General features: G+C 40.6%; 1 protein-coding gene across 4 annotated transcripts in view; it reads left to right on the forward strand.

The window, feature by feature from the left end:
• LOC114561483 (NACHT, LRR and PYD domains-containing protein 14) overlaps positions 1 to 10,247 on the forward strand; it is a 28,542-nt gene extending 18,295 nt beyond the window's left edge. For 2 of the 4 annotated variants that reach the window (XM_028587527.1, XM_028587529.1), the window contains exons 5-16: positions 178 to 351; positions 1,314 to 1,487; positions 3,489 to 3,662; positions 4,677 to 4,850; positions 5,557 to 5,603; positions 5,876 to 6,000; positions 6,485 to 6,540; positions 7,176 to 7,393; positions 8,021 to 8,286; positions 8,615 to 8,731; positions 8,851 to 8,992; positions 9,742 to 10,247. In XM_028587527.1, coding sequence (XP_028443328.1) covers positions 178 to 351; positions 1,314 to 1,487; positions 3,489 to 3,662; positions 4,677 to 4,850; positions 5,557 to 5,603; positions 5,876 to 6,000; positions 6,485 to 6,540; positions 7,176 to 7,393; positions 8,021 to 8,286; positions 8,615 to 8,731; positions 8,851 to 8,992; positions 9,742 to 10,127 — 2,053 coding nt within the window. In that variant the 3' untranslated portion in view covers positions 10,128 to 10,247. The remainder of the gene's footprint in view (positions 1 to 177; positions 352 to 1,313; positions 1,488 to 3,488; positions 3,663 to 4,676; positions 4,851 to 5,556; positions 5,604 to 5,875; positions 6,001 to 6,484; positions 6,541 to 7,175; positions 7,394 to 8,020; positions 8,287 to 8,614; positions 8,732 to 8,850; positions 8,993 to 9,741) is intronic. The other 2 variants (XM_028587530.1, XM_028587531.1) reach the window with 2 other exon arrangements.
• Positions 10,248 to 16,006: the final 5,759 nt, after the last annotated feature.

Below are 16,006 nucleotides of genomic sequence, written 5' to 3' on the forward strand. Positions count from 1 at the left end.
TTGATCAAAATGTGATAGCCTGTTTTTAGAATCAGAATCACAAAGGGCTTTATTGCCAAGTACGTTTTTGCACATACAAAGAATTTGTCATGGTGTTGTTGGTGTATGTCACACATTTTAGGATAAAAGTGTCAGATTTGATTATATTTTAAATGTTTTTATTATCTGTCATTACAGACTTTCTGGCTATTACCTTACTGAGAGTGACTGTGAAGTCGTGGTCTCAGCTCTGAAGAACAACCCCTCCCATCTGAGAGAGCTGGACCTAAAGGGGAAACACCTGCTGGATTCAGGAATTGAGCAACTGTGTGCTGGACTGCAGAGCCCAAACTGTAGACTAGACACTCTGAGGTCAGTTTATGTATTGTGCTCACATGTGCTTATCTCGCTCTTCTCGCCTTGACCTACTTACATGTTAAGTGGGTAGTGGGAATGAGAAACACAAGGCATTGTGAGGCCTTAAAGGTGCTGTAAGTGAGGTGTGGGTGATGTCAGTTCTTGTTGACGTTTGAAGTATTGTCAAACAAAACGGAGGCTAGCTATCCCCTCTCTCTATAATTTGTATTCACCAAGGTTAGCGCTAACTCTAGCTAATTATATCCTTGTGTTTCCACCATGACTTAGGTCTCCTTAAAGGCCAGGCTGATGTTGGAAGTCCCTCTACTGGACAGAATGTGTAACAACAACCACATGCTTATAGTGGCATTGACGATGCATAGGCCTGAGTAGTGTAGTACATATTAATAACAGGCTGTGTTTGAGCATTAAATATTCAAATATTATTTGAATATAAAAATAAATGAAATTTGAATTTTATTATAGGGGAAGAATGACAGCTGTAATATCTACTAAATTTAAATCCATAACAGAACTTTTAAATTCTCTTCAGTTCACTTCTTTTCTGGGTTTGTGTGTCAGTCTGAAACATTTTGTCTGCAGTCAAACTGAGACACATGAGAGAGACATCTATATATAATTAATTACAAGATCTTATAATTATTGGTAAATGGTCACATCTGTGTACAGAAGATACTCTACTCTCTACACTCTACTCTCACTGAACTAATATTGGTTTTAAATGGATAAATTGTATTTGCTGAAGTAGAAATACTTCTTTGCTTTCTATTAATTTCAGATGTCTGATCATTGATATCACTCAGAACACACACACACACACATACATAACATACACACACTCATGTAGATGAAGTGTGTGAGACCAAAGGATATTTCCAAATGCAGCTGTTTAAAGGCTCAATATAGTATTGATTGAATTAGTAATGGATTTTTATCATTTTCATTAATTAATTCAGATTGGGGCGCTGCCGTTTGTCAGAGACCAGCTGTGCTTCTCTGGCCTCAGCTCTGATTGTCAACCCCTCCCATCTGAGAGAGCTGAACCTGAGTGACAACGAGCTGCAGGATTCGGGAGTAAAGCTGCTGTGTGGTTTTCTGGAGAGTCCACACTGTAGACTGGAGACTCTGAGGTCAGTTCACTGACTGTGTTACTATTAAAGTTCTAATATATTTAATTAACAACTAAAACTACTTTAATTCACAAATATAACTTATAAATTATATAAATATAACATCTATGAAGTTGTAAATATTATTAATATTTTCATGTTTCTTGTAGTACATTTAGTCTGCAGTGCCAGAAGAAGACTAGTGTTTATTAACCCTTGTGTTGTCTTCCCATCGACCATGAACTTGTCCTTCGGGGTCAAAATTCAAAATGAACCTTTTTTTGTGCTATTTTTCTCAACGTTTTTGGCCCTTTTTCCTTTGCTTTTGAAGGTTTTTATCACGTTTTTAATGGTTTTTAAAAAAGCCATGCTCTAAAATACCTAATTTATGTGACATTATTTTCTTTGTTTAGAAAAAAACAGAAATTGTGAATTATTTTGACTAATAGTTAAGATGAGAGGATGATGATCAGATCACAAAATGGTTTATGTCAAAGTTTAGTCAGGATACTGTTTTATAACCATTTAAATAAAAAAAATCAAATGCTTTAATTGAGTAAAACACCCAAAGTTAAATCAAAGTAATTATTAATTTTACCTGTGAAGCACATTCATGCATCGGTGTTATTTTTGGACAATTTGTTGCACCAATCACAACTTTAAAGTGTGTCAGTCTGAACAGTTTGAACAAATTTGGTCTGAACTCAAACTGAGAGACATGAGAGAGACATTCATATATAAATAATTAAAAGATCTTCAAGAAGTCCAAGGTATTTTCAAGAAGGTCTTTTATATAAAACCTTTAAAACACTGGACAGAACTTATAGATGTATAATAGCTGAAGTCTCTCTGTCACAGACACACAAATTCCCATGCAGGACCACAGAGAGAGAGAGAGTGAAGCATATTTTCAAATGCAGGTGTTTAATGTATGTTTAGTCGTGTCTGATCTGTGACCAGCGTCACTTTAACACGTGTACGATGCTTCTGTCCAACCCGTTCTCACTCCCAATTCATAAAATACTGACGTTTGGTCACCCATGATCTTTTCCTAAACCTAACTGTCCCATTCTTGTGCCGCATGTCAGTTAAAGGTACGTCCCGACCCAGAGCTTCAAATAGTGACACCAAGGGTTCCTGGCAAGCGTGTCTAAATATGACGCTAAAGGAGAGTTTTTGCATCAATAACAAATGCCAAAGGCACAGGACCAAGCGATTCTTTCTGACGTGATGGGAGTGAGAATGTGTTGTCCTGTCACAAAGAGATGTCTTCCTGTTGGGTTCAAGTGTTTGGAATCTCCATCGTCTGAACTTCTACATTCTGAACCTTCTTCATCTATTCAGATTATTGATTTGGATCATTTCAAACAGGAGGATTGTCTTCTAAGGTTACATCATTTGCTCTATTGAGATTGTGGAACTGCAGTTTGTCAGATATCAGCTGTGCTTCTCTGGTCTCAGCTCTGATTAAATAACAACTGAACCTAATTTATGTACAAAGACAAGTTAATCCATGAATTTGTAAATGTGTTTTTTCTTCATATTTTCATGTTTCTTGTATTGAATTTTGTCTGCAGTCACAAAAGACTTGTGTTTGTTAAACAAACTGTAAACAAATGTCCACTGTTAGTTGTTTAAGTAAATGACTGTTTAGAATTGTTGGTAAATGGTCACATCTGTACAGATAAGATCCTCTGAACTAATATTGGTTTTAATTGGATAAAATTTACTTGCTGAAGTAGAAATATTTCTTTGGTTTCTGTTAATTTCAAAGTGTTTTCACAAATATTGTGTGATCATTGATATTGATACTTCACAGCACACACACAGACATACACAGACACAGAGAAACACACACACAGAAACACACACACACACACACACACGCACACACAAACTCACACATAAAGATGAGAACACAGAGACCAAAGCATATTTCCAAATGCAGCTGTTTAAAGGATCAATATAGTTTTGATTGGATTAGAAATGTATTTTTATCATCGTCATTTATTCTTCATTCAGATTGGTGCGCTGCAGTTTGTCAGAGATCAGCTGTGCTTCTCTGGCCTCGGCTCTTAAGTCCAACCCCTCCCATCTGAGAGAGCTGGACCTGAGTGACAACGGGCTGCAGGATTCAGGAGTGAAGCTGCTGTGTGGTTTTCTGGAAAGTCCACATTGTCGACTGGAGACTCTGAGGTCAGTTTACTGGCTCTGTTACTATTATATATTAGCAACTGAAACTAATTTTTGTACAAACATAACTTACACCTATAAAGTTGTAAATGTTCTTTTGTTCATATTTTCATGTTTCTTGTAGTACATTTAGTCTTCAGTCCCAGAAGACTTGTGTTTATTAACCCTTGTTTTGTCTTCCCATCGGCCATGAACTTGTTGTCCTTCGGGGTCAAAATTCAAATTGAACCTTTTATTTGGTGCTCTTTTCCTCAATGTTTTTCAACCTTTTCCCTTTGCTTTTGAAAGTTTTTGTCACGTTTTTAACGCTTTAAAAAAATCATGGTCTAAATACCTAATAAACTGAAGTCTCTCTGTCACAGACACTTTAAAACTCCCATATAGGACCACAGAGAAATAGTTAAGCAAATTTTCAAATGCAGGTGTTTAAAATATGTTCAGTCGTGTCTGATCTGTGACCAGCAACACTGTACACAGCAACATGTGTATGAGGCTTCCTGTCCAACCAGTTGTCACTCCAAACTCATAAAATATTGACGCTTGGTCACCCATGATCTCTTGCTAAACCTGTCTCGTTCTCGCGCCCCATGTCAGTTAAACGTATGTCCCAACCCAGAGCTTCAAATAGTGAGGCCAAGGGTCCCTGTCAAGCAGCTCTAAATATGACGCTAAAGGAGACTTTTTGCATCAATAACAAACACCAAAGGCACCTGACCAAGCGTTGATTTCTAATGTGATGGGAGTGAGAATGTGTTGTCCTGTCACAAAGAGATGTCATCCTGTTGGGTTCAGGTGTCTGGAATCTCCATCTTATGAACTTCTACATTCTGAACTTTCTTCATCTCTGATCAGATTATTGAAATGAAAACAAAGAATCCATAATATAGATGAACACAGTGAGAACAAAGCATATTTCCAAATGCAGCTATTTAAAAGATCAATATTCTATTGATTGGATTAGAAATGGATTTTTATCTTCATTTTTATCTTCATTTTCATCATTTATTCTTTATTCAGATTGGAGTTCTGCAGTTTGTCAGAAATCAGCTGTGCTTCTCTGGTCTCAGCTCTGAAGTCCAACCCCTCCCATCTGAAACAGCTGGACCTGAGATACAACACGCTGCAGGTTTCAGACGTGAAGCTTTTGTATGATCTTGTGAAGAGTCCACACTGTAGACTGGAGACTCTGGAGTAAGTAGAGGGTTGTAGTCAGTCCATGCTGGAATCAGCAGTATTGAACTAAACAGTTATTATGAAAGCAAAGATCCAGTATTTCCTGTCGGTTTTTAACAATTTTGGACTAGATAAGGGCCAGTTACCAGTTTTAAGGTGTACCAATGTATGAAAAAGTCACAGTTTCAAAACCACTACAATTTTTCATCACACCGTTTCTGTGGTATGAGTAGTTTTTATGAGTCATCATGGACAGAAAGTGCAGGTCAGGAATCCCTGTCCCAGCCAGTGTGCAGCGTAGATAATCACACCCCCCCCTGTTGTTGTTACGAGCCATCAGTCAGTGTATGTGCAGATGAAATCCCAGAACGTTACCCCCACGTCTAAAATTACAAAGTCAGGTATGTGGGAATTACCGAAAAAGCACAGGTACCCCGACCAAATTCAAGGTCACGTAATGCTGTCTTTAGTAAAGGTGTCTAAAAATAGTGAAATACTGCAGGCTGCTACAAAGGCACATATCATGGCTAACAACTGCCAGATTTCGACCTAACTTAACTTCACAGAGCAGAGAAAAGCAAAGAAAGAATTTTCTGCTAAATTAGTACTTCTACTGTAGTGTTAAAATCAGTTGAAGTTTATTGAGTGTTAAAGGTTCATCTGATGAGGATTTAGTTTAACTCTCCTCATAAGATAACTGCTTTATTCATGTTGATCCTTTCAGGGTGAATAACAGAGTATACAGGGCTGCACCTGACAGACATGAAGGAGGTGAGTAAATATCTCAAAGAAACATAATAACTCTGTTAAAGCAGGAGCATAACTGGAAGATTATCCCAGTAACCACAGCAGATATGTTGCTTTGTTCTTCTCTGTCTGGAATCTGTCATTTCTGTGTAAATGGTATTGTTTAAACTAAAAAAGGGCTACAAAGGGCTCTGATCACCTTGAACAGGACGTTGCTGTTAGAGGTTTATTAATGTGGGTCACTAGGATTTCCAAAAGTGAGTTTGACATCTGCTGTGTCTTCTTCTCTCCCCCAGATCCTTCCCCGTCAAAGACAAACCTTGATGTGTCTGAGGACAGAAGAGAGGACCAGCTGTCTCCTGATGATCCAGAGAGGTTGGAGCAGCAGCAGCTTGTGTGTGGAGAGGCTCCTGATACAAAGGTCAGTGTTTCACTTTAACATTTTTATTAATTTGTCAGTGATCAGACTGGGGTTCCTCAGTTTTACCCCCTCCAGGGTTTAATATTCCTTTACTTCTACCTTCTCCTCTCTCTCTTCTCTTCCTTTTCATCATGAACTCATTCAAATTCATTTCTTTTTCCTCATCTCTGCAACCACTAGCTGCTGTCAAACAGAGTCTGTGAGAGTTTGTGCAGAATCATTTCACTTACTAATAATTATTCAGTCATTCTGAGAGAAAGTGAAGTGATGGATACAAAGTAAATTATGCACGTAGAGTAGAAAGTGAAGTGATGGATACAGAGTAAATAGTGCATGTAGAGTAGAACGTGACATGATGGATACAGAGTAAATATTGCACATAGAGTAGAAAGTGAAGCAGTGAGGATCCTGTCACCGAGACAGAACTGTGAGAGTTGGGTGGGCAGTTTCTAATAAACTCTTTTTCTTCTTTTTATTATTTCAGGAAATGTTACATTTCACACCTGAGCTGCTGACTGAGTCTGGAAAGACTTCCTACAGGTAACCCAATCATACAATGCAGAATACTTCAACCTTAAACTGAGTCAACTCCTTTCAGCAGTTACACTGTAATCTAATGTTCAGCCTTCTCAGTTGAGTTCATCTATTTTTAGTGCATCAGTGTACTCCAGAACCCCCCTCACCACACACACACACACATTTCACCTGTCATTTCAACTGCTTTCAGTGCATTCACTTTACTTTTAAAGCTCATACACTTCTTACTCCTTCAGCTGCTGCTTCACTCTCTTGTCCAGAAAGTCAGTTTGGTCCCAACTTTTTGAGCAATGCAGTGATCACATCTGTTATTTGTTTGTGTTGCCTGGCAGATTAAGCCTGACTTTAGACCCAAATCTGTTGCTCCCAACGTATTTTAGAACCTGGGTGAATTCTGACACACTGGTTTTTGTTAGACGTTCACAACACCTGATCAACCAGCTGAAGAATCAATGATCTGTCTGTCAGACGGTCAGGTGGATCGCAGGTTGTGACTGCACAGGAAGGAAGACTGATACGTGTTAAACTTGATGTACAAGATGAATAATAATGCAGAGCATCTGTACGGTTTAACTCAAAACATAATTTGACCCACAGAGGGAAAGCTTGTTTGTGATTGGCCCTTCTGTGTTCAACAGGTTCAGGTGTCCTGGTCCAGGTGTGTTCCAGTGTGCTTTGACTGGACTGGTGTTTGTTACGACTCAGGAGGCGGAGCTGCTGTACAACACTGTCCAATGGGATGAGAGACTCCTCCAATCAGGTGGCAGGAAGGCTGCAGGGCCGCTGTTTGACATCAAGTGTTCAGAGGATGGAGCAGTCTGTCAGCTCCACCTTCCACACTGTGAAACAAAGGAGGGTAAAGACATTACTGTTTTCAATGTTAAATAATTAATTAATACTACTGCAAAGATGTGTATTCATGTGTAGTACTTAAAGTAAAGGAGTAGTGGAGTTCCTTCACAAGACTTAACACACACATCCAGACAGATCACATGTGGAACAGGAAATAAAAAATAATAAGGTAAGGTACTTTATTGTCACACACACATACATGTAGCGAAATTCATTCTCTGCATTTAACCCATCCCTCAAGGGAGTAGTGGGCAACCAATCACAGCGCACGGGGACCAACTCCAGACACTGACTGGAGAACCTAGTACATGTTTTTGATGGTGGGGGAAACCGGAGTACCCGGAGGAAACCACATGGGAGAGAACATGCAAATTCCACACAGAAAGGCCCCGGAACGACCTGCATTTGAACCCAGAACCTTCTTGCTGTGAGGCCACAGTGCTATCCGTTAGGCCACCATGCTGCCAAGACATGCTGTATAGAATAGAGGCGAACTTGCCAATCCTCGGGGTGCTCCAGAGTTAATGACTATGGATTAATTTGAAGTCTCTGAACTCTACTATAACTAAATAAATGGTTGATTAACCTTTTAACAATAAAACAAAAGTTTAACAGGTCTTTTCTTTCCCAGCGCTGCTTGTTGATGGCCTGTTGTCTGTCGTCCACATCACTGATGATGGGATGAGCATCTTGGAGCCGCTGGAGATTACAGACACTCATGTGGTGGTGAAGGTCCCTCACCTCTCTGCCTTTGGCCTGATCTGGGATTTCGTTAAAAGATTTGTGAACATCTTACTGCCAATAGAGGCCCAAGTTCTGCTGTTCCTCCGACCTCCAGACACGGAGCCTCGAGTCCTAGATGTTCTACTGCTGCCCCGCAATGTCCTTCTAGATGAGGTAGATGACTGTGTGTATACCTTTAATGTATGTATGTGTCGTTATTGTGTTTATATTTGCTTCAGGGACACAAATAAAGTTGAAGTTGAGGTAAAGCTATCTGTCATTATCTGTCATCTGTGCTCATCATATGCCTAAACTCAGTTGGTTGGAGGATGTGAAATGGGTGCAAATTGAAAGTCACGTATTTAATTTGAAAGACCTCTTTCAATTTCAACTGCAATGCCAATAGAAATGTAAGAAAAAACATGAGCTATATAGTTTTTTGTAAACATGCTCTATAATAACTATCTGAAACTAAACTAATAAAAATGTCCTGTTATTGAAGGTTGAAAAGAAACAAAGCGGTGCTAAACACATTAGGATCTCTTCCAAATGTCAACTCAGCATTGATCAAAGTTACAGTGTCCACTGTGAACCTGATGGCTTTAAAATACAGCCTGAGGTGAGTTGAATCACTTCTACTGGTTATACACAGACTTATCATGTTGAAAACATATTCACAATCAGCCTGATAAATATCTGTAACAGGTTGAAACATGACATGTTGCTTCTGGGTTTCAGCATGAAACATTTAGCTCAGACTATGGACCAAATTACCATCCAACATTTGAAGTTTTCCTGGAGACGATCCCAAAGAAGGTGACTTTGATGGTCCAGGACCGAGAGAGGACAGAAGTCTGGAGACGTGATGTGTCTTTGAAAGGTAAAGGCTTCACCCTCCTGCAGTAGCACTCCACCTGATGGTTGTCCCAGGTAAGAGGGGTTGGATGTAAGAAAGTCAAAAAAACAGGACTTTCACCCAGGAGACCGGGGTTCATGTCCCATATAATAAAATAAAAGGAAACAATAGGAGCTACATCACGTTTTGCATCACATAAATTAATCTTAAATTAAACATTCTGCCGGATGTCCGTCCCCTTCCTCTGTCTCTGTGTTGGCATTTTAAACTCCGGCTGATTTGTGAGGACTATGGTTAACTGCTCCTCAGATCTCTGCAGGGTAAATCCAGACAGCTAGCTAGACTATCTGGCCAATCTGAGTTTTCTGTTGCATGACTAAAACTACTTTTGAACGTACACATGTTCCACCAAAACAAGTTCCTTCCTGAGACTATTTAGTAGAGGCACCGTGGCTCCATCTGTCCCTTAGCTCTGCCCAAAACGATTCTGATTGGTTTAAAGAAATGCCAATAAACCAGAGCACGTTGTTGTCCCATCCAGGATTGCTGTGTGGACTAGCCAGACCTTCCTCCGCAGCGCTGTGGTGGAAGATCTGGCAATGCGAGACTAAGTTAATCTGAACTAACGCTATATCAACAGATTGATACAAACCTACGGGGTGCCATCATAAAAAAATATGAAATATAAAATATAAATGTCTGTCTTTTGAATTCAAATTATGTCTTAAAGGATAACACAAACTGACAAAGTATTTTCCCTGGTTATCTTCCAGGTCCAACTGGGCTAAATCCACAGAGGAATGTCCCAGCAGAGGACAGCGTCCCAGCAGAGGACAGCGTCCCAGCAGAGGACAGCGTCCCAGCAGAGGACAGCGTCCCAGCAGAGGACAGCGTCCCAGCAGAGGACAGGCTGAAGCGAGTTCGGAGACAGTTTGTAGACCGGGTGTCTGATCCTGTTCTGAACCAGCTTCTGGATCAACTCCTTGAGCGTGGTGTTATAACTGATGGTGAAATGCAGTCAGTCAGAACAGGCCGAGCAGACAAAGCCCGAGACGTGATGGACACGGTGAGAAGAAAAGGAAGTTGGGCCAGCTCAGTTCTGATCTCTGCTCTCTGTGAGGTGGATCCAGTCCTTTCCAGAGAGCTGAGATTAATGTGAAGAACCAAACTGTGGAGAGTTGGGATGGATCTCTACAATAACTGACTGGTACACATTGTCTCTTTGAAATGAAAAGCTGTTAAAGTCTGTTTTTAATAATAAAAACCTGGTCTAAAGTCAGTGGTGCTAGTCTAAAGTCAGTGGTACTAGTCTAAAGTCAGTGGTACTAGTCTAAAGTCAGTGGTGCTAGTCTAAAGTCAGTGGCGCTAGTCTAAAGTCAGTGGTACTAGTCTAAAGTCAGTGGAGCTAGTCTAAAGTCAGTGGTACTAGTCTAAAGTCAGTGGTGCTAGTCTAAAGTCAGTGGTACTAGTCTAAAGTCAGTGGTACTAGTCTAAAGTCAGTGGTACTAGTCTAAAGTCAGTGGAGCTAGTCTAAAGTCAGTGGTACTAGTCTAAAGTCAGTGGTACTAGTCTAAAGTCAGTGGAGCTAGTCTAAAGTCAGTGGAGCTAGTCTAAAGTCAGTGGTACTAGTCTAAAGTCAGTGGAGCTAGTCTAAAGTCAGTGGAGCTAGTCTAAAGTCAGTGGTACTAGTCTAAAGTCAGTGGTGCTAGTCTAAAGTCAGTGGTACTAGTCTAAAGTCAGTGGAGCTAGTCTAAAGTCAGTGGAGCTAGTCTAAAGTCAGTGGTACTAGTCTAAAGTCAGTGGTGCTAGTCTAAAGTCAGTGGTACTAGTCTAAAGTCAGTGGTACTAGTCTAAAGTCAGTGGCACTAGTCTAAAGTCAGTGGTACTAGTCTAAAGTCAGTGGAGCTAGTCTAAAGTCAGTGGAGCTAGTCTAAAGTCAGTAGCGTGTTATTCAGATGCTATTTTAGGGGCGCATGCTTGGTCATAATGTAGCGTGTGCACAACGCGAATACACTTTGCTTCTCTCATCTACACACGCAGCAGTTCCCATTTTTGCAAACCATACATGAATACAAGGAAAAATATTAGGTCAGGAGGAACTTGACAGTACAGTCCTCAAAAAGTCCCAGCATTCTTTGTGGCTTGTTGTGTTTTACACAACATTTCCATGAATCATGGATGTGTTGATGACATAAATGAGGAAATATTAGAGGACTTAAGGAGACGTGATGTTGAACTACGGCGGGATTGGACACTCCAGTGGGATCTGGTCCGGGAGTGGCAATGCGCAATGTACTCCTGGTGGAGCGGGTCGATTGAGATGGATTGGAGGGCCCATGCTCCATGGCTGCAGCAATCCTCTCCAGACTTGTACTTGTACATACGGGGCCACCCGGTCAAGACAGGCATTTATTTCTTTGCCGCATACCGGAAAGCTCCTGCTGGCTAACAGCAATCCGCCGTGGAACAAACGCCTGCTCTTAAAGTGAATGTGAGATGACGCTCTGATTGGTTAGTTTCACGTTACGCCCAAACCACACCTATCTACTTCAGACCAACCCATTTTAGATTTGCGTCGGGCGCAAGAGTCATTTATCCCGCCGGTATCATAGCAACAGCGCCCGAGATCTGCCCACAAAGCTACTTGCGTTTCACGTTTGATACTTGCGTTTCAGTTCGTTAAAATAGGGCCCTTTAAGTGATTGAGTCCAGTAAAGAGCAGAGTCCTGTTCTTAGTTTCAGCCACTAGATGGAGACAGAACTTCACTGATGGACAAACAAGATGCAGAATCAGAACATCAGAAAACCAACTGAGAAAGATTTCTGAGTCAACATTGAGCTGTTGTTTAAAGAAATCCTGCTTGGTCATTGGTCACATCCTTTAAATCTCTTTGACCTTTGTACAGCCTCATGTCATCGTTACTTTAGAACAATAATCAAAAGAGAAACTTTTTTTAAGGCTGGAGTACTTTTGGCTCTGGACCAAAGTTTTCTCTTGGTGACAGAAAGCAATCAAAACATAGCTCCTACACTTTAAAAACAGATGTATATTTTCATATTTTTTATATATTTTCTATTTTATATCATGTCTCCTTACTGTTTTTATGCAAAACATCACAGAGGCAAAGATACCTGACAATAACATTTTGTAATTGTGTGTGTGTGAGAGAGTGTGTATCTTGCTACACATATTAGATTGTACTACATATTCAGGTCATTTTATTATATTTTATTCAAATTATATTGATAGTTTTTATGAGAACAGATGGCCAGGGCAAAGCACATTTCATTGCATTCTCTCTGTACTTTGTACTTTTAAATGCACATGACAGTACACTTGAACTTGAACGTATTATGGTCTGTTTCTGCCTGTTTAGGTTAGGAATAATTGCTTTAGAGTTTTGTAAGTGACTCATTAAAGTAGCGCTCTAGATTTGGGGGGACTGGCCCGGAGAGAGACCAACTCCACTGAATCCGGAGACGCTTCTGCTTGAGGCTGCTGCATGTCATGGTGAATGATGATTGGCTGTTAATCGTCTAACATCTACCAACCAGATAGTGTTGTGGGCGGGACATGAAGTGAGACTCAGTGGTGAGGTAAACGGGAGCAGAGGGAGAGACTCAGAGCTGTAGCTGAGACAAAGTAGAACACCTTTTATTATATTAACTTTATAATAAAACACAGATACAGATCATCTGCAAACTGCCAAATATGGACAGAGCCTTTCAGCTGCTGCTCCACGACGGTGGAAGCTGCTGCCTTCACATATCAGATGTGCTCCCTCCATTTCTGTTTTTATATCTGGGATAAAGACCCATTATAACTCTCTAATCTCTCAATCTGGTCTCATCATGTCTATCATTCTGGGTTTGTTGTTGGTGTTGGGATCTTCTTTTTGGGTTTTGATATTTACATTTTAATGTTCTTTTATTCACCACTTTGGTCAGATTAATGTGTGTTTAAATGTGCTCTAGAAATCAACTTTACTTACTGAAAGTTAACAGAAGAAACATTTTACATACCGAGAAATATGTTGCTTATAATAATCAGAAATCACAATCAAAACAGTTTTATTGTTTATTAATGTTTATTATACAGACGATAGATTATAGATATAGACCAAGATATAATAACAAGTTTATAACACTGACAACACTGCAAGATACAACTATTATAATTGCATTAAAGACAATTCATATTCCTTCACATATAATATAAAACATCACAAAATCTAGATATGAAATAAAACACACACAAACACACACAAAGAGACACACACAGTCAAGAAAAGATCAACTAACTCAATGTATATACTATACTGTATAATATCTAATATATAATGTATATATAATTATAACATGCTAATACAGACGATAAGGGAACATCTGCACCCTGTCAGGATCAAAGGTTCACTTTTAACATTCCAAACTTATTTTATATTATTATAATAATAATCATTGGGTATTTATGTCTTATTTCCCATAATTTCTGTCTTTTTTTTTTTTCTTTCTCTCTGTCTTTTGTGTTCTAGTTTAAATGTTTTCTCCACATGAATGAGTCCCATCCATTGTTTTAAAGCCAGTGTATACCAGACTGTATTAAAGCCAGTGTATACCAGGCTGTATTAAAGCCAGTGTATACCAGGCTGTATTAAAGCCAGTGTATACCAGGCTGTATTAAAGCCAGTGTATACCAGGCTGTATTAAAGCCAGTGTATACCAGACTGTATTAAAGCCAGTGTATACCAGGCTGTATTAAAGCCAGTGTATACCAGGCTGTATTAAAGCCAATGATGAAATGATCATATATCCATATTAAGTGTGTGTGTGAGGTGAAAGCTGAGCTCCTCTCCGTGTCCTCAGGTTCACAGCGACTACAGCAGCACAGAGCATCAGCAGCAGGACACTGAGCACTGAGCATCGCACTTTGAAGAAGGTGGAGTAAATCCCAAAGGGCTCCATGTACACTAACACACTTCTGCTGGTTGACTCACACCGATTATCATCATATCGGTCAATAACTACACACCAGTACTCCCCTGCGTCACCCACTGAGATATTAGAGATAACCAGGTTCCCATTATTATCGTACCAGCTCACTCTGCTCATTCTCTGATCAGATTGTACATTAAAGATTTTTCCCTCTGTTTGGTGCGACTTGACAAACCAAACATGCCACTTAACCCCTTCCCAATCTCTGCATCTGAGAGTGACTTCTTCTCCCTCTGAGAAGAGCTCTACAGCAGGGGGGCCAAATTTGGGGCACACAACCAGCCGATACTCTGGCTCTCTCATAGAGGCTTCACAGTAGTACCAACCTGAGTGATTTAAAATTAGAGATGAAAACACCAGCGAGTAGTTTTGGTCTACTAAAGGAACCGTCTGGTTTTGTAGTTCTAGATCAGTATAGGAGTCTGTTTTGAGATTATACTTCCTCCAACGTGGGGGGTGTTCATCAGTGGAGTCAGCGATAGTGCACGGCAACACAGCAGTCTCTCCCACTGAGTGGTAGATCATCTCATGTCGTACTCTCAACTCTACGGTGTGACTTCTAACCCACTGCTGTGTTATCATCAGACATCTGTACTCTGTAAAGTCTGTTGCTGTGACGTTGGAAATACGAAGAGCTGATGTGTTTGTCACCACTTGGTATTTTCTTCTAACATTGTCCATCACTGATCTCGTATTGTCCCCAAAAACTCTGCTCCATGTTTTTTGCTCATATCTAGAGTCCTGTTTGAGCCACTGGACATCCAGATTATCAGCTGCTCCCTTACATGGCAGGTCCACTGTTTCTCCAAGTCTCGCTACAATAACTCTCCGATCTGTTGACCTACAAACAGTAATAGTGAAGTTGTTGTCATGCGTCACGTTGCCCTCAGTCCAACACTCCTCTCGGTACCGGCCGGAGTCTGAATGGGTCAGGTGGAGGATGGTGTAAGAAGAAGTTTCCACCGAGCTGACAAGTCGTTGTTTCAGGTGTTGAGGTACTGAGGAGCTGTTGGACCAGAGGTCAGAGGTGTTCCACAGGACAAGCTTCTCCTCACCAACACATCTGGAGATCAGGCAGGAGGTGGTGTTCTCGGGGAGCTTGAAGGTGTGAGAGTCTCCTTCCTCTCTGATGATGATCAGTTCTTGAGCATGGATGTAGTTGATGAGAGCAAACAGCAGGAAGGAGAGCTCTGTGACTGCAGCCATTCTGCTCCGAGGTCGACAAACACTGACACCACTCAGCTCATATACTCTCTACACCAACACTCATCAGCTGCTGCTCTTTTTATTTTTTTAACAAACATGACTTCTTTATCTCATCATCAGAGGAAACGTTGCAGCATCAGCTCTCTATCCAGTAAGCAGTGTCCTTTACATGCTCTAAAATCAGAGGCTGACGATACTTCATACACACATTATTTAGAGAGGAAACATCCAGAGATAAGAGAGAGGGGGGATTTCTTTGTGTGTAGTTGGGTGTGTGTGTGTGTCTCTGTGTGTGTTTATTTTGTGTGTGAGTGTGTGTGTGTGTGTGTGTGTGTGTGTGTGTGTAGTTGGATGTGTGTGTGTCTCTGTGTGTGTGTTTTGTGTGTGTGTGTGTGAGAGAGAGTGTGTGTGTTTGTGTGTCTGTGTGTGTGTGTGAGAGAGAGTGTGTGTTTGTGTGTCTGTGTGTGTGTGTGAGAGAGAGTGTGTGTGTTTGTGTGTCTGTGTGTGTGTGTGTGAGAGAGAGTGTGTGTGTTTGTGTGTGTTTCTGACTGTGTGTCTGTCTGTGTGTGTGTGTGTGAGAGAGAGTGTGTGTGTTTGTGTGTCTGTGTGTGTCTGAGTGTGTTTCTGACTGTGTGTCTGTCTGTGTGTGTGTGTGTGAGAGAGAGTGTGTGTGTTTGTGTGTCTGTGTGTCTGAGTGTGTTTCTGACTGTGTGTCTGTCTGTGTGTGTGTGTGTGTGTGTGATATCAGGTACATACGGGGCCTAACATCTTAATCTAGACAGTGTTCCTACTACTTGTACACATCTCAGTAACACTGGCTAACAGTAAATCTGCAGTTTG

The sequence above is a fragment of the Perca flavescens genome, chromosome 9, assembly GCF_004354835.1.
Source record: "Perca flavescens isolate YP-PL-M2 chromosome 9, PFLA_1.0, whole genome shotgun sequence".
In the NCBI taxonomy this organism is placed as follows: Eukaryota; Metazoa; Chordata; class Actinopteri; order Perciformes; family Percidae; genus Perca; species Perca flavescens.